Below are 19,142 nucleotides of genomic sequence, written 5' to 3'. Positions count from 1 at the left end.
TGTAACAGGGAAGTTAGAAAAATCAAAAGTTGAAGAGAAGAGAATTAGTTGTGTGTTCACTTTAAGTTAATATAGGGTATATCTAATTCAACATATCAAAAAGTTAAGAGGTGCAAGATGGAAGTCAGGAGAGGGATGATCTGCAGTTTTCCAAGGTGTATATACACATGGGTATATATACAAATGTGTAAGTATGTGCCATACAGACATACAATTAACAGCTAAAGTCAGAAAGACCTAAGTTCTGTCTTCAGATATTTACTTTTGTGACCCTGAGTCAGTCATTTAATTTTGTTCCCTCATTTCCTTCAGCTGTAAAACGGAGATGATAGTAGAATCTACTTCCTAGGATCATATATAAAATGATTGTTTTATAGTGTAGATACCTAATAAATGTTTGTTTCCTTTATATCTTATTGAAAATGTTTGCGTTTTTGTCATCCCTCATAAATCCATAAGCTGCTTGACATCAGAGTTTTACCTTTGACTGGTTTGTCTTTTTTATATTCAAAGCACATGGCTCAATGCCTGACACACAGTGAGCACTTAATAAATTCTTGGTGACTCATCATCTCTTGCCTTGATTTTCTTTTATCTTTAAAATAACAGATTTATACTGGTTGACTTATAAGGTTCCTTCCAACTCTGAATCTTTTAATCCTTGCCTTGAACAAGTTCAAAATTATTATCCTGTATATTAATATACTACAAGAACAGAAAGTACTTTTTGAAACATCAAATTGTTATGCATATTCCCTACAGCTTCCTATGACTTAATTAAGGATAAGTGTTTCAAGACGCAATCAGAGATTATTCATATGGGATGTTTTCTGGGATTCTGAATAAAAACTAGAAAATCCCACATAAATTCTATCAGAACTTAGTCCAACCATACCTCAGTGGAAACCTGGCTGAGTATAAAAGTACATAGATACAGGAATTCTCCTTGATAAGCACCAAATCTTTGTACCCATGTTTACAAATAAGAAATACCATTTTTAGTCTTGAATTCATCATTGGTTTGGATATGTGATGTATTTCTCTTCTTTGAATGTTTATGGTTAAAATAGTTCTGTAATATTTTACTCATCATCTTAAAGTTTTCTTAAATAGTTTCCATTTTAACTTAGGTCAATTAGTGGAATTTTTTTCCCAAAAATTTGAGTACACATTAAAATTTCATTTCCTATACACATTGCTACTTGTACTAAAAGGCCTCCTTTGTCTAGAGGTGAACCCTGTGTTCTAAAAATTTGAGTCGTTGGACTTCCTACTTGGTCAAGTCCTACCACATTGGAAATGCTGGCTGTTTGTTATCTGAGCAGCAATCTGGCTTCCTTTGAAGAGACTCAACAACAGGTTAACTATAAGGTGAGGAATTTTTCAGTCATAGCAACTCTGTAAGACCAGTGAAGACTTGCATTGGTGGAGCTAGTATCCAGCAGTAAAATTGGAGGGCTCCGAAATATTGCTAATGTTCTCTGAAGTCCTGCCTCCAATGGCTCATTACAGAGTAGAGGTGACCCCAGATTCCAGAAGGGTAGGCCAGAGGACTGTAATTTCTGGAATAGATTCTTATGCTAGGTTCGATTATTGCCTAAGTATGGAGAGGCTTCTGTCAGATGTACCAAAAGGGGCAAGGAGAAGTGCGATGTTTGTTTGGGTTGGTTGATTTGTTTCTGTTACAATAAAATGCTTAAATTATACTCTTAAAAGATTAAAATAAGAGGTATATATGCTAATTAAAATTGTTTTTTTTAAGTTTTATTCATGCCTTAAGCTTTTCACATTAAAATTGTTTTCTATTATGTCTGTCCCAAACAATAAAAATCATCCTAACAAAAATATTTTTGCATTAAAGCAGCATAGATTTGTAGATTAATTAGCAATTCAGAAATACAAGTAATATCTTTAAAAGATAATTATCTCCTCAGTTACTGTATATTTGAAAGATTGCAACCAAAAGTCCATTTTGTTGGTTATTGCTGATGTAATCCATAGGTAATGCTGAATCTATAGACACTTGAATTTCTTAAAATAATTTATCTGTTAAGATTTACTTGTTGTGTGTGTGTTATATTTGATGGCCTTGTTCCCCCATAAGGCACATAGGCCCCTTCAGAGAGTTGGGCAAGAAGTCTCAAAATCTATTTGCTCATATTTTTGGTTGTTGTCATTTCTTGGTTTGGTTTGCTTTGGAGTTTTTGAGTCAGCTTTAGGGATAAGTGACTTGCCTAGGATCACATAGCTAGTATTGGTAACTATGTGATTTGAATTCAGGTCCTTCTGACTCTAGACCCAGTGCTCTATCTACTGCACTATTTAGCTTTTCCTATTTGCTTCTATTTAAAGAATTTAATGAATTTTTCATAAGATTTTTCAGAGTGTAAAATCTTGCCAAAACTTGATATTTATGTATATGTATGGATACCAAAAAAAAACTACATATAAATTAGACTTAGCTGTTATGTATGGCCTGAGTCAGGCAACCCTATGAGGATTGATATCCCAAGTGCTGGAAGTTGAACATACTGTAATGTCCACATATTTCCTTTAATGTTGTCTATATGACCATCTCGGTCACAGCCTTGTGTAGTCTTATGTAAAGATTTAGTCAGCTTCTCAAATCTTGCTAGCGTTTCCAGCTAAAATAACTTTCCACAAGGATGTCAATAGTAAGGATAACATCCCCAAGGTACTGACATTACAAGTGGGTTCCCAGAGGGATCATGTGTGTAGGACAACAGTGTCCCTCCTCGAATGACCCGACCTTATTCACCCTTGCATGAATCTTGACTCATCCTGTGTGTTATTAGAAAGCTGTATGCCTTTGGATTCTCTGTCAAGTGGCAGTGTGTTAATTAATCTCCATGCTCACGTATAAGAATCACACTTCTGACATTAGAATTAGGGGAATCCCCAGGGAAAGAAATAAAGCATAGAAGCATCTTGGGAAATCATGTTGATTCTTTTGAAATGCTGAACACTTTCTGCCATGACATGAGAGTCCGCGGTACAACACTATTCTTTTTGCAGCATAATGCAATCCATGGTAGTGCTGTCCTTTGGAGGAATATCTTTCCAAGATCCTCACATAAAACGCTAATCCCCGGGATTTTAATTTGAGAAGGCCTTCAGGCCATAATCAAAAGCTCTCCTCAATTATATTGCAAGTCTGGTTTTTAGGTTATGGAATTCATAGAAATAATTAATCTGATATAAGATTTGGGGAGAGCAGTGCATCCTTTGACTTCTTATAACCTGTTTGAAACCTCCAGTGACTGAAATCCTTGGGAACAGATTCTCTTAAATCCTCTGGCATTGAGAAAATCTCTTAAAACTGCCCTGCACCAGAAGCATATGCTGGTAATGATTCCTACATATGATTCGAGATAGCCTCCATCCCCGTTCAATGCCCAGACAATTTCCGTTCTGCGTTATGGATCCTAAGGGCATTTACCAGGACGCTGGGTACTCACTGAAAGTACTTTGAAGAACTATTGACTGGTCATTACATTTGAGTTTTGTTTGCATTAAACAGTTCCCTCATATGATTGATGGTATTCTCATTTGTTTGTATAGCTTTCTGCCATGCTCTCTCTAAGAAAGTAAGCCAAAGTTTTTCTTTGCTTCTCCTAATTCCATATATCTGTATGTATAATATGCATGATGTTTTTTGCTGTCTAGGGTTTACTTCCAGTGACAAAGAAAAGGGACAAAATGATTGTTAAAATTATCATCTACTGACTCCATTGGGCGCCTTGTAATTGATACTGCCCAAACATAACAAACCCTGTTATATCTAAAGATGCTACCAATGGAACCTGAAAACTGGAAATTAGAGCTTTTATCTTTCTCATTGTGGAATATAGAGGACATTGGATCAAGGTCCCAAATGACATAAATTTGCTTAGAAATACTACAATATTTTAAGTACAAAAGGTCATTATTTTAGTAGAGCTTCTTATAAGGTCCTGTGACTGTACTGAGATGCTTTAAACCAAAGAGAAATTGAGAGCTTCTTTATCATTCTTTTTTCCCCTTGTAGTTCCAATGGAAGACCCTCTTAGGGAAATGGCTGAATACATGGACTCCAGTCGTGATGAGGTCTGGGAGAAGGCCTCATGCAACAAACAAGTCACTTTTTTGGTGTACCGAGAAGGAGATCAGTTGAATTTCTTCCGTGTAGTAGATAGGGGAGATGGCACTTTAACACCATTATCTGAATCTTTAAGGTAAAATGGGCTTGGATCCCTCTCCCTATTCAAAAAGGGAGAAGTTAGTAGAACATTAAGAAATGATAAAAAAAAATTTAATATACTGAGTTTTGTCCAGATAATATCATTATATGCATATATATTTTTAAATTCACTTTTGCCCAAATGATAAAATTGCTTAAGAAATTCTAGATAAATCATCACCTCGCTGGTTCAGGTTATGTTAATGCTGATGCTGGCCTTTTTCATCTGAAGGTACTTGAAAACCTGGAAATTGCTTTATGAAGTTTGATTTCCCCTTCTTCTATCCCATTAGAAAAACTATGAAAAGGTTGCACTTTTACATAATTCACATATGTTTTGGGTAAGTTTATGTTACACTGACATGGAACTTGAGTAAAAGCTGAGTTCACCATACTTCACAAGGAAGGAATTTCCTTTTCACTGATTTTATAAAGGGGCTCTATTGTGATCGTACTAAATCCTTAGTGAGTACTAAGTGGCCAGTTTATTTTTATTTAAAAAAAAAAAAACAAAAAACTTTCATTACCTAAAAGAGGTAATAGTATAGTGGAAAGAGGGCTAGTTTTGGAGTTAGAGACCTGGGTTCAAATTCTGACCCCAACACTTTCCCATGTAGTAAAAACCAAATTATTTAACCTTTTTTGCCTCTGTTTCTTTAACCATAGAGCAGAATCAATAATATACTTCCTACCTTAAAGGATTGTTATAAGGAATGCTCTTTAGGGAAAAAAATTAAGAGGAGCTATTGTGTGTTATGATAAAATAAACTCTTAATTTATAGGGTTGAAAATTAGAGTTTTAGAGTTTTGACCTTTGAGATCATCTGTTCGCCTCATTTTAAAGATGATTCCATTAACAAGACTCAGAGGGTTAATACAATTTTGCCCAAGGTTATCCATCTATTGTTTATCAGAACCTTGAGTTCCAAGGATAAACTAGAAAATCTTATAATTTCAAATCTAATTGTGGAAGTCTTTCCAGAAATAGTATGTGTTCTTTCTTTAGTAATTCCAGTATGTGGAGTACAATGAATCTTTCTTTGATGATTTGAGGATGTTGTCTTTATGAGTTATAAATGTAAACATGTTATCTTCATTGTGAGTATTGTATGAAAGAAGTTGGACTGAATATGTTCTAGCCACAAGGTATACAAGAAGTACATATTATAATGTGAAAAGTGTTATATTAGACAGTGGAGAAGATCTATTTCCATAGGTTACTAAAAAATGAAATAGACTGTAAATATACAGAAGGACATGAAGAAGGTGCTCTAAGAGTTACTAGGAGGCAAGAATTGCTTCCATTTGGGATGTGTCCAAGAAAAGTTTCAGGGAAAGGATATTTGAACTCAGCCATGAAAGATGGCTAAAACCACATCAGGAGGGAAGGAAATTTGGGTGTAAGAAATACAAAATAAATTTGTTGAGGGAGTGACAAGTGGGCTACTTTGGGCAAAAGAACATGAGCATTTGTGCATAAAGCCTGGAAGAGTGGGTTGTGAAGGTACTCTGATAACAAACTAAAGAGACTTGAATTTTGTTCATCTAATGGCTCATGGAGAAATGGGGCAAGGTTTTGAGCAAATGAAATGTCCTGGTCAGACTTGGATATTGGCCAGATCTATTCTAATGGTGGTGTGTAGGAATCTAGTTAAGACAGAAAAAAGACTCATGACGGACTTTTGCATTAGTACACATGAGAAGTAATGAAGAAGTTAAGTATTGTTTTGTTTTGTTTTTTTCTGAGTAAATCCTGTATATGAACTTTTTTTTTTCTCTTGTCATTTCCCTCCTAAAACTGGAGTATTCTTGGCATTTTATTTCTTAAAGCTTTCCTTCCCTTCTTTCGTATAACCCAGTTAAAATCACCAAGTGGGTTGAGAGCATAGGACTGAATTGCTGCATTGACAGGACAAGGACAAGGGTCAAATAAGGGAACAGGCTACAAGCCATGAGCAGAGCCTGAATGTTCCCTTAGGGTGATGGGCAGGGCCTGTGTCTGCAGGGAACCAAGAATAATAGGAGAAGCAAGAGAGCACCGTGTGCACCTCTTGGTACAGGCTATGCAGTGGGACAGTAACTTTGGTGCTTTGAATCAATTGTCAGCTCACGTGGACACCAGAACTGGGGCACTAGCACTGCTTTGACTATCTGCTGATGGGTGCTACTGGAAGTAAGAGTATAATTCTGTTGATACACTTTGCCTGGGGATGTCAAAAGGCTAGTAATAAACTAGAAAACATTACCTAAAGTCTTGAAAATAATTGTGGAGACAGCTAAATGGCACATGGATAGAGCATCGGCCTTGGAGTCAGGAGGACCTGAGTTCAAATGTGGCCTCACACTTCACACTTACTAGCTATGTGACCCTGGGCAAGTCACTTAACCCCAATTGCCTCTCCAAAAAAAAAAAAAAAAAGAAGAAGAAGAAGAAGAAAATAGTTGTGACCAGATTTACTAAACTACTTCATGTTAAATGCATTCCATCATTTAAATGTTAGCCTCCATCCCCACCCCCTCCTGAGTCTTACTGAATTCCCATGAAAGTATGGAAATAATCTTCAAGTAAGTCCTAAAAAAGTCCATGACAGCAAAGTAACAAGCTCTGATCTGAGATCTGATGAAACACAACAGCTCTATGTGAGAGACCAGCCATATCCTGCCTGTGCACCATGAGGATCCTCCAAGCAAGTCAGGGAGTCTCATTGGTGAGGAGGTTGGCAGTGGGATAATAATGTTTTGGCCAGAACCACTCCTTAGTACACAGAAGGCTTAGAAACAGCTTGTCCTTGGAAGCAAACAATTTCATCAGGAAAGTCCCAAAAGTTTTCAAATACTGACATTCCTAAAAACTGCCATTTCCTCTAAACACTAAGGTAAAAGAATTATATCAGTGCAAAATTTATAATATGAAAAATTACAGCTGCTTATCTCTTTAAAGGAGAGTTTATCAAGATTTCACAATGAAACTTGGTGGTGAATCCTGTAGTTAAAGATTCATATAACCAGTTTTTTCTCTTGCAGAAATAATTGAATTTAAATATTGTAAAACTTTTGTGTGTGTTTTTTAATCACCCATGAGGATTTATCAGTCACTTTCCAGAAGGATTCACCATGATTCCTGAAAACAGTGAGATCCCCTGGTACACGTTAAAATTATTTGATTGACAGAAGTTTTATTTACAACATATTGACAGAGATTTTATTTACAACAGGAGGCCTACAGCCAGAGGGCCAAATTGGGACTGCCACCTATTTTGTATAGCCTTGAGCTAAGAATTCTTTTTTTACATTTTTAAATCCAATAAAACTATTTTAAAATGTACAAACCATTCTTAGCTCAAAAAACAAGTACCAAAAATAGGCAGTTGTTGTGTTTATCCCAGGCTATGGGTAGTTCCCCCTGATGTACACACATCATATTAAATTAAGTCCACCCATAAACAGGAGACTCTCAGGCACTTAAAGCTTTTCTTTGGATGATTCACTTCAGGAGGACATATTCTGTCTTTGGCTTAGGATAGTGGGGATCACACGTGAATGTGAGTGTCACCACATGCAGAAGGATCACAGCAGAGCTTCCTACAGCTATAGGGGAGGTGGGTCATTCTCGCCCAGTGCCCATTGGCTGCTTCTCAGGGCAGAAACCACATGGACATGCATCCTATGGCCCGTTTGAAATTAGCTCAAGCCTGCCCAGATTAAAGTGCTGAAAAGGGGCTTAGAAGGCACTCAAACCAACATCTTAACTCTGTAGATGAGGAGACAGAAGGATTCCCAAAATTCAAGCTCATGGCCAAGGAGCATAGCCCTGGAGCATGAGATGAGGCTGAGCCTGACTTCCATACCCAATGAGTTCTCTGTGAGGACTACCCAGCTGCCCCTTGGTATCTCCGGCTTTACCTTACAATATTGTCCCTTATCTGTTCGTTTTATTGGTGTTCATTTAGATTAGAAAATATAATTATAAATAAATAGATGCACTTCTGACCAGGAGCCCCATAACATACATGGAGACCACTAACTTTGGGATCAGATTCTTAGGGTTTTCTGTTTTTTAATCTTCTGAAGCTGTAGGATCCTGGTAGAGCAGAACTTCAGCTGTGAGTGGGCAACCTGGGATATAGATGTTTGTACCTAAATGAACTCAGCAAGAACCACTTGTTAAATTTTCATTGGGAACATTTACACCTCAGAAATCAACAAATGCTACAAATCAGAGCTTTATTGTTTTGTTGATTATTTGAACTTAGGAAAGTGATGGACAAAATGTTAATAATACAGATGAAACTGCAACAGTATGTCCAGGGCAAATTTTTCCCCTAAGAGAATTGTTATTTACCAAGGCACCTCTAAATAAATATAAATGTCCACAAACAAAATTTGGCTGTTTTCTCATTACAAAGTATCTATAGTAGTAATATCCTCTCCTCTTCACACAACTTCCTGTGAAGTTGCAGCATCTGGTCACATACCTTGCAGAGTGGCAGAGCCGTTTTGTTGATAATGACATCTGGCCCAGAAAAAGTGGATCACCACCAGAATTGTTAGGTGTTGTATTGGGGAGCTACCTTATACATCAGTTCTACACGTGGCATGTCAACCCAAAGGTCATAAACCAGGGAACTCCATTGGGTCTATATCATCTGGTCAGATGATTAAATTCTTCCTCTTGCTGTTTGGGCATGAGGAGGATTTGGAAAAGATTAAGTAACCCCATTTTTTTTTCCATTGGGACAAGGCTGTTAGTGTCTGTCACTGGACTCTTAACAGAACAGTTATACCTAAACAAGGATACCACTTTTTTTCTCTTAATTGAACTTGCTTTTAATCTTTATTTGATCATTTTAGAGAAATTAATAATTTATCACAGTTTTGTTTTATTTTTCTAGAAAAGAGTGGTAAAGGGAGAAATATTTGTTGATTGCTTTAAACTTATTCATACACTCTACGTGTTATTTTTTATTATACTTATTTGTGAACATGTCCTATCTTCCTACTAAATAAACTGTGAGTTCTTAAGAAGCCACACATTACTTATTTGTGTAGTCTTCCCCTTGTGACCAGAACAGTGGTAGGAGTACTCTGATAGTTTAATAAATGTTTGTTGAATAAAAGAATCTCTGTTCCTTTAATTAGCAGAATTCTCCATCTGCTTCTAAATGGACTCTTCTACACTGATTATCTAATGATGATCTAATGGCATTCTTATTTACTATCATTGTAAATCAATATATATTTGCACATGATATTCCTGCAGTTTGCTTTTATTAAATACATAGTTCATACCAGGTTTTAGGCTAAGATTAATTTCAATATTATTTGACTTTTTTTCTTCTTCTATTTATAAGAATTGACCTAGGTCAACAAAATCAAAAATACATAACAAAAAAGGGGCAAGGCATAGAAATAAGAGGAGTCAGAGAACTTTGGTTCATATCCTTTTTCCTGCTAATGTTCCTTGTGTGACGACCAAGTCACTTAATCTGTTTGAGGATTCGGTTTCTTCATCTATAAAATGAAGTGTTTCAATTAGGTGATTAGAAAGGATTCTTCAATCTGCAACGTCTGTGACTCTCTGAACTGGTAGAACATCTTTAATGAGTACTTGAAACTTTTATCTACTCATGACCTAGAAAATAGTCATGTTCCAGTCAAGTGGGTATTGGTGCTTTTGCAGTTTTTAGAAAAAATTGGGAGAATGAGGTGCTTATTAGAAGGCAGCATGGCATTGTACATTGGACCTCTGATTCCCAACTTAGCTACTTACTAACTCTGTGTTCCAAGTAATTTACTTATCCATGCTGTCCCTTAGTACCATCCTCATCTTTAAAGTTCCTTCTAACCATAAATCTGATTTTTTATCCTAAGAAATTAGTGATCTTTTTTTTTTTTTGCCCATTTAACATGACCTTACATCACTTCTCAAGATTTCAGTTTCTTCCATTTTATTAAAGGATTGAGCTAAATGTTCTAAATCTCTTCTAAATAAGATACTTGTGTGATTCTGTTCTTCCTGAATTTTATCTAATTTTATTAGATTTAAATAAATTTTATCTAAAATTTGCTTCTATTTTTCTGAGAAGGTACTTAATTTGCTGCTTCAAAAATGTGAATAATTTCATTACTATAATGGAAAGAAAAAAAAGTTTCTTGGTCATAAGAGCCATGTCCATCTGACACTGTGAAAAAATGGTTCTGTAAGAAACAAGCGCTGCAAAGCTTTTCTGAGCCATGTAAATTTTTAAATCATTAGATATTTCTATTTCAATGAGACTATGTCTTTTACCTCAGTTCTTTTTGTTGTATTTTCAGAAACAGAAATTTTTTAAAATTTGGTAGGCAGAAAAAATTTCTTAACTCCCGATTATTTACTAGTGTGTCAAAATAAACTAGCAACATTCCTCTAATTAAAAGAATTTTGCACTATTCACAACTATTAAGGGTCTCAGAAATCATGTTTCCAAAAGAAGCAAATTTGTGAAAATGTTACTAATATTATGGCATAATTTTGACTTTGTATTAGGAGGATACAGGTTCCTTCTCCTTTATCCAGACATTATATTCCCACATCTCCTTTTCTATGAAAATTAAAACAGCATGGATTTCATCGGCAAAGATGAGACTCTTAACAGATTTTGAACTTAAACACAGAATTCGAAATGGTGATTAAAAACATCTTTCTGGCACCACAGAATGATTTTTAACTGTATAGAAAAAACCACTTCCCCAGGAATTTTTGAAACTGAAATGAGACATCTGTATGTGCCACAGGTCCTGTTCCTTGATTGAAATACACAAAAGTGTCAAAATGGGGCTTTAAAAGACCATTGTCTAATACATTTTTGATCATGTTCTCAGAGCCTCCAGCAGCCTTTCTTTGAAATTGAAAGCCATACCATCTCCACTCCCTGGTGGAAGTTCAACCATTTCAAACCCTTTTCCCATACATATTTCCCTACCATCTCTACATGTGTACTAAAAGGGCATCATCTTTCCTAGGAAATTGATGAACATATCCTCTTTAGAGACAGCATTATCACTTACAGTAAATGAAAAAAAAGGCAAGCGGGCTGCCTGATTTCCTCCCTTGAGTAGAAGTGAATGCTTCATAAGTATTGCCTAATGTGCAAGGGCCACTATCCTAGCCTATTCAGTCATAGATGGTAATGAAACTTGTGCAAACTTTTCTTGCCTTGACACGTTATACTCTTGCATAAAAGCATTCACGCTTGATGCCTATTTAATTACAAAATTTAGCCATTCCTTATAAATTTGAACTCTCATCTCTTTACATGTTTTCTTATTAAACCAAACTATGAATTTTCCTCTTCTCCATCCTTATTATTGAAAAATGTAAATGGAGTTTCCCCCACCTTAATAGTTTAATGGATCTTAAAGGCAAACTCCTACAGACTGAGTTTTAATGAAGGTGAAGTGTTAGAAAGTTATGAATGAGGATTATGTTTTTTCTTTAAAAGTTTATGCAAAACCATGACCTCATTAACTCATACTATTGTTGCCAACAGTATAATTTCCATACTTTAGTAAACAAGATGGTGATCTTTATGAGATATTATGTACCATCCATCAATAAATAAACAGATAAGAGTTTAAATAAACAGATGAAATAATTTGGTGGCCAACTTTCCATGGATGAGCCTTTACTTATTTTGGTGAGGCAATGGGTTGTGACTTGCCCAAAGTCAGATAACTAGTGTCTGAAGTTATACTTGAATTTAGTACCTCCTGACCCCAAAGCCAGGGCTCTATCCACTGCACCTACCCCAAATGAGCTTTCTGAACTTAGCTGGTCCTCAGATGAAATAGATGTGCTTTGTTGCCATAACCATATTCCAGACCGTTTCCAACTTGGTAGAGTAAGTCAGGGCTTACAGTCTTAATAGTATGACAATGGAGTAATAGCTTACTCGATGCTCTGTTTTCAGAGATTGTGTCATTTAGCATATTCCTAAAGTCAGTATGTGATAATATTTCAGATTCTTCTTACTTCCTCGTGGCTTATGAGTATCTTTACTCAGCAGTCCGGTGAGGAAGATAGTCCATATCTTGGCCGCCTTTTACACATTAGGGAACAAGAGACAAGACATTAGAAGAATGGTGATCAGACAAGTTTTTAGTGATTTCGCCCTGGTCACCCAGCTTGTAAGTATTTGGGGCAGGACTCAAACCCAGGTCTTCAGACTCTTTGAATCTAGTGCTTTTTCCACTATTGCATACTTTCCCTCTATTAAAATGTTTTTTAAAAAAGAAGTTTCCTGTGATTCAAGTCCTGAATTGCTAGAATTGAGTTTTTTCATACTTTAAGATCCCCAGGGCATTATGGGTGGTTTTTTACATATCTAAGTAACACTTAGGAAATCCTTCCATTGTCCATCTTCTTGTCTTGTGTTTTTTGTTTTGTTTTTGTTTGTTTTTATTCTTAAGAGCAGAAATAGAATGTCATATCCACAGGGGTAGGGTATATCAGTTCTTATATGGTGCGAACCCCCTCAGGATGGATAGAAATTTGGACTTCCCGTCCTTATCATTGTCTGGTTAATGGAAAACTGAGCCTGTGGTCTGGGTTACACAGTTACTTTGACCATTCCAGCAGGAGACCTTTGTGGAACTGGAATTTGCCTCTTTGGGAATATTATAGTGAGTGCAAAAAAAAAAAAAAATCACAAAGTGTAATAGATTCCCAGAAGCTCAATTAACCCTATATTTTTTAGCATCTCCACTTCATGGTCTCAGTACTCACTTTATTTTTTTTTCTCATTCAAAAAATTGCTTTTAAAAATAATCATTTTGTTTACACAATGCTGACATAAAATTATCATTTTATCTGTAGTTACAACTGTACATTGCATAACAGTATATTTTTGTTGTTTTTGTTTTTGCAGTGGTGGTTCAGTTTATAATTTATATACAGATGATGATGAAGACATCGAGCCTTCTCCCTCTGGGCAACAAATAATTGAAAATTCAATCACTATGAATAAAATGAAGCTGCTAAAGGCTAAAATGGAGACCATGAACCTCAGTAAAAAGGTGAAGCAGTCACCTTGTAACCAGGCATTTCCATTGCTTACCATAGCATAATTTAAAAGACACCATCTTATTGTTTATATTATTTTATATAATAGCTTTATATATATATATGATTATTGGCTTTGGTCATTTATTGAGATATTAAAAGTAATATGTTTGTTAACAATGCTCTTTTATTGTGAAATACATGTTAACATTTGTTATTCAAGTTACTTAATGATTTGCATGTTTATATGTGAGTTATAGAATTATATCTCTAAATCTAGCCCAGACCTGAAACTAATTTTTTCTTAAGTATTGTCTTAAAATACATTTGTTATAGATTCTATATCCTACATTTTGAATGGAATGCTTTCTTTTCTCTGCCAAGGGCCACTTTGCCCTATATTTTTCCTTCTTGTTTTGACCAGCTGATCTCTAAGATCCTGTTTAAGGGAATAAGGTGGGGACAGAATAAGAAGGGTTGCTAAATTTTAAGGACATCCAACTTGAAATTAGACAAAGCTGCTTGCCCCTCAGCTAACATATTGAGGTGTTTAAAGCTATCATAACACGCTCCTTCAGGTAGGAAAGCTCAACAACATGAGGAAGTACCTTTTTGTCCAAAGAAGAAAATAGTAAGTTACTTAAAATGGCTACAGTAAATCTTCCTCTAGGAAGACTATTATCATTTAATGGAACCACATTTTTAGGAGAAAGAGACAAGACCTTTATGCTTCTCCATGTGACTCAGAAGAATATATGGTGAATTGCCGTCTTAGAGGTCACATTAACTCATCTACGGTCAATACAAGGATGGTTTTTAGGTACTTAAAATAGGTAAGATGACTCTCTGACCCAGTCCAACTACTTCCTGTCAATCAAAACAGCTTCAAAATGCTTTAATGAGAAAAATAGTTTTTCTCCACAAATTTTTAAAGTAGGAGATTCGATTGTTTTTGTGACATAATCCAAATTGCAATCAGTTAGGCTATTAATATTTTTAAAGATTAATTTGAGGTTTCAGCTAATACCAGCTGGTAAGTCACTTCTTTCTTCTTGAATTGTTCTTGCTAATTGGATAGCAATGATAACTATGCAAATACAGATAATATATTTTGAATCTTTCTTTTTAGCCTAAGAAAACTGTCAAGGTAAAACCTCGCCCACCTATGGCTCCTCGGCCTTCCAGTGGTTCCATGGCAGCTGCTCGTCACAGATTGTTGAGAGTCCTCCCCCACATTGGACAGTCTTGCCTGCCTCCACCTGGGAATTCATATCCTACTGAGCCTTCCCAGAATACACTTTCAGCCTTGGCTACTTTGGCCACTGCTGGTAGACCTATACCATCTATCTCTACTGATTTCCTTAAGGAAGATGATAACTGGGAGAACACCACACTCTCCCAATCGATCAGTAGCATTAAACTACCAGCTAAAATATCACATGTTGAATTAGAAAACACTAAACCACCCATACCAGATGCTGTCCTCCCTCTTGTGTCATCTCTGTCCACCCAAACAGAAATGTTTTCAGAAAATTTAGTATCTAAAACAGAAGACAACACGGTCATATTTCCAAATGTGGAATTATGTGCCACTGAAGAATCTCTTTTACCTGAAATGGATGCATTTGCTTTGTTAGCAGAAGGAAATGTGGTGGAACAATATAGTGATCTGGACAACACAGAGAAGGTAAACCAAGACTTTGTACTGACCGATAGGGATAAAGAGATTAGAACTCCAGAGCAGCATCATAAGCCTGGTGCAAGAATGCTGAATTCAGAGACCATGGAAACTTCGGTTCTGAACCCTCGTGAATTAAGCCCTCAGAAGAACAGACTCTTGTCACCTCTTCGGTATTCTGCCCCATTAACACACCACAGTTCTCTAGGGAAACCACAAAGACAGGCCAAATGCTTTGAGACTGGTAACCTCAGGTCCCCTGCCTCACAAAATGTGTTTCGATCATTGGATGTCCGAAATATAGCTGATCCTTCCTTTCCTAGGACTACTAGATTTCGTGGTGTTAAAGTCGACTCACCTGGTAAAAGATCTGATATCATTTCCAAAGGCGAGGCTAGGGACATTACAGAAATGGCTAACAAGGCATCCAAAGAGCCTGTTGGTTCTGTAAACAACATAGGTTTTCTTGCTTCGCTGGCACGAAGTGCGAGCAGAGATAGTTTACAGAGCTCATGTGGGGCCAGCAGGCTTCGGACTTCTGGCATTGCACTATCTACAAATCTCCAGCATTTTCAGGAAGAAAGCTTTAGGAAGAGCTCTCCCCAACTTGAACCTGCTGACTTTTTTCTAGTAAGTATTGATCTTTGAAGTGTTTTCCCTCTCATCTTAATTTGTATAAAGAGTTGGGAAATATGTTAACGTTTTAACTGAACAAGGAGGTTTATGGTTAAAATTTCCAGTTAAATCGTGTTAAGTATTGTTTCTTTATGAAGTTTCTACATTTCATATTGCCTATCAAATTTATCATGATATGATTCAATGTAAAAAAAATTCATTTACCTTTATTCCATATCAGGAATTTCCTTTTAGGTCATCACATTTCAATATATTATCTACTTAAGTGTTTTAAAAAACAATATAAAACATAAGTGCATTGATAGTTTTATTCTGGATTAATTTAAATTAAATACTTTTGGAACCTTATGGATAGTTTGGCTGCATTTAACGTTCATACGTATTGTTTTATTTTTAAAAACCTGACAGTATTGTAAAAATTAAATATTCACATAAAATATTGGTACTTAATGTTCTTTCCTCTTACCATTGATTCACTTTTGTAGATGTTGTTTTGTTCTTTAATTGTAGTCTACCCATGGGCTTGGATTGAATGGAAATAATACATCAGCAGGGAAAAGAGTAGGTAAGCAACTTAAAAGAGAATTTAGAGGAAATTATAAGGGTATAACTCTGTCATATAATTGAATGAGCCAAGTAGGAAGAAAACATCCCAGAATATGGAAGGCTAGAATTTTATATTTGTTTGTATTATTCACCTACCCACAATCTCAAGAATGGGTAGGGGGGAGTATATGCACAATGCAAAATAAACAAGTCCCTGTCTTCAAGGTGTTTTTAATCTATTTTAAAAGATAATTGAAAGGAATATTATGAGTGTTCCTAAACTCAAGTCTAGCAAATTAGGATGCCATAGAATACAGGAGACCTATCCCCTTCTCTTCAAAAAATGTACACGTACATGCGCACACATGCACACACACACACACACACAAACACACACACAATATCACACAATCTCCCTAGTCCGACACAGAAGTATAACAGGAAGTTGTTTAAGTTGTTAAGGACAATGCAGTAACAGCAAATTCCACAGCAGAGTGGAGGTGCTGATGTGGTGGGGATTGTGGCAATAGTAATATTTAGAAGATGCTTCCTGCCTACTTGGGGACTTTAGGGAGTACTGCTAAGTGGTCACAGAGGGAGCGAGTGACTGTGATAGGCCACACTGAGTTACTGTTGTTGTGATCATCTTTTTTGTTACATGTCAGTGTTGCAAGTTAAAGAAGAATCTATTTTAGAAACTTAAGAGTCATGAAGCACTTTCATAAATAACCTAACCTTTTGGGGTCAGAAAAAAATACAAAGTTACATGGAATAGAAACTAAGTAGCTACAAAGACTCAGGTATTAAATGTGTCTTTATTAACTGCTGAAATGTCTACTATTTTAAGATTGATTACTTAACTGGTAAAATAGATCGAGAAACTTTAGGACAATTGTTTTATACCCCAATGAAGAATAATTCAAGAAATTTTCTTAAGAGTTTCCTTTATTTATAACACTGGATCTATATTTGGGGCAATTACAGAGTTAAGTCACAGTCTTTTCCTTCAGAGCTTACAATCTGGTGAAGGGTTAAGACATCAGTATACACAACTTAAGAGTCACAGAAATTTCCTGACCTTATTTAGTTTGAAGCAGAGTACAACATAAAAAAGGAGGGTTGTTAGCAACAGATTTTCAAGAAAAACTTCATGGAAGAAGGTGACATTTGAGGTATTTTTAAAAATAGAAATCAACATGGGTGAGAGGGAAGGGGAAGACATTTTAAACCTAAAGAATAGACAGAAAAACGCAGGTGTATGTTTAGAAAACAAAAATTTCCTTTGAAGGATATATCATATATAAAGAGAAGAACATTTAAAATAAGACTAAAAGGTGAGTGGAAGGCCCCCACAAAGGAGTTCAAACATTTTAAGCAACAAAGAACTAGTTAAGGTTTTTGAGAAAGGCATGAATATGAACAGTTCTTTCATTCATAACTGAAGATAACTAGGCCTTAGTTTATACACGTAGCATTTGTAAGTAAGATTTTTAGTATTTTAGATGTTTTACATATCTCCCACCAGTATTAAAATAACACTTTCTAAATGTAAAGTAGATAAGTTAGAATAGTTATATGTTGTTCAATATTGTTGTCTTTATCAAAATCATCCTATTAGTATCTAATTCAGATTATGCTAAGGTTTTTATATAAAGATGGATTAAACGAAACTGTTTTATTTTCTTTTAAAAGATATTTGATAAATGCTTGTTTCCATCAAAGTAATTTATTATTTAAGGTAATATATTTGTATTGTTTATTTTAGAAACATTTAAAGTTAGGGAATTAGTTTATTATAAGTGGAATTATAAAGCTTTATCATTTATTACCAGTTCTTATTCTCTCCTGACCTCCTCTCTTACTCCTCCTCCTCCACCCTCCAGCTCTGAAATCAAAGAATTTGGGTCATACCCAGCCTCTGATATCAATTTTGTGACCTGGATATGTTCCTTAACTTTCCTAAGCCTAAATTTCTTCATTTATAAAATGAGGAGATTGGATTAAATGGCCTCTGAGATCCTTTCAGATCTAAATTTGTAGTCCCAATCTCCTTGTCATTGTTCCAAAAGTAGTTATTCCCAACTTTGCCCTCACTTCTCGAGCTCCACCTGAATCATTACTGCTTCTCTCTCATTACCACGCTCTTAATACAGTAGCATCTAAATTCTTTGAGAACTGGGACTAGATTTTGTTGTTGTTTGGTGGGAGGAGAGGGGAATCCTGGTACCTTGCACCTGGATGCTTGCGAAGTTCCCTTGCTGGGGGTAGAGAATGACACCATTCTGTCATGCTCCCTGCATATATGGACAGAGAGACATTGTCCTGCTCCTTTTGTTGGTCTCCTGGCCCAGGTTAGCCTGATCGACTTGCAGGGAGAGGAGAGAATCCCCTGAATTAACCTGCCTGACGGCCTGGGAGGACTCTAGGCTAAGGCCAAACCCCTTCGAACCTTAATAACCCACCTGAACTCCTTTGTCAATGAGTAACAGACTTGTTCCTGGTCGCCCCCTCCCATTCCTGCAGTCCTGAGCCCCTGCCCCTGTTCTTTGTCCCCCTTTGCTTGTGGCTCTATTCCCATCCTCCCTAGTCATCCTTTGGCCTAAATATCATCATTTTTCATCCTCATATCAATTGGTTAGTAAGTCTTATTGATTTTATGATTTCAAATTGCTTTTTCCTTTCCTCTGCCACCAGTCTGGATCGGCCCTTCTTGCCTCATGCCTGGTCTACTGCAGTAGCCTGTACCTGTCACTTCCCTGTTCAATAAATTCCAGTGCCTTCCTGTCACTTCCAGGATCAAACTATTAAATCCTGTTTGGCGTTAGGAATCTTCCATAAACTGGCCTGCTCCTGCCTTTATAGTCTTTTTTACACTTTGTTCTGCCCAGTGACTCATACTCCTTGGTTCTCCCATCATGAATTCCATGAATTTTCACTTGACTAAATGTCTTCCATGCCCAGAATTCTCTCCTTCCTCATCTTCACCTATGGCTTCTCTATTG

The 19,142-nt window shown here is 36.2% G+C and overlaps 1 protein-coding gene across 8 annotated transcripts in view; it reads left to right on the top strand.

Annotated features, from left to right (window-relative positions):
• ZFAND4 (zinc finger AN1-type containing 4) overlaps window positions 1–19,142 on the top strand; it is a 51,935-nt gene that overhangs the window by 19,045 nt on the left and 13,748 nt on the right. For 5 of the 8 annotated variants that reach the window (XM_012541796.3, XM_031956711.1, XM_031956712.1 and 2 more), the window contains exons 5-8: window positions 4,049–4,235; window positions 13,147–13,294; window positions 14,410–15,588; window positions 16,105–16,159. In XM_012541796.3, the coding sequence (XP_012397250.1) occupies window positions 4,049–4,235; window positions 13,147–13,294; window positions 14,410–15,588; window positions 16,105–16,159 (1,569 nt within the window). Of the gene's footprint in view, window positions 1–4,048; window positions 4,236–13,146; window positions 13,295–14,409; window positions 15,589–16,079; window positions 16,160–19,142 lie in introns of all 8 variants that reach the window. The other 3 variants (XM_031956715.1, XM_031956716.1, XR_004232560.1) reach the window with 2 other exon arrangements.

This window comes from Sarcophilus harrisii, chromosome 2 (assembly GCF_902635505.1).
Source record: "Sarcophilus harrisii chromosome 2, mSarHar1.11, whole genome shotgun sequence".
Classification (NCBI taxonomy): domain Eukaryota; kingdom Metazoa; phylum Chordata; class Mammalia; order Dasyuromorphia; family Dasyuridae; genus Sarcophilus; species Sarcophilus harrisii.
This window is presented reverse-complemented; position numbering and strand designations above follow the sequence as displayed.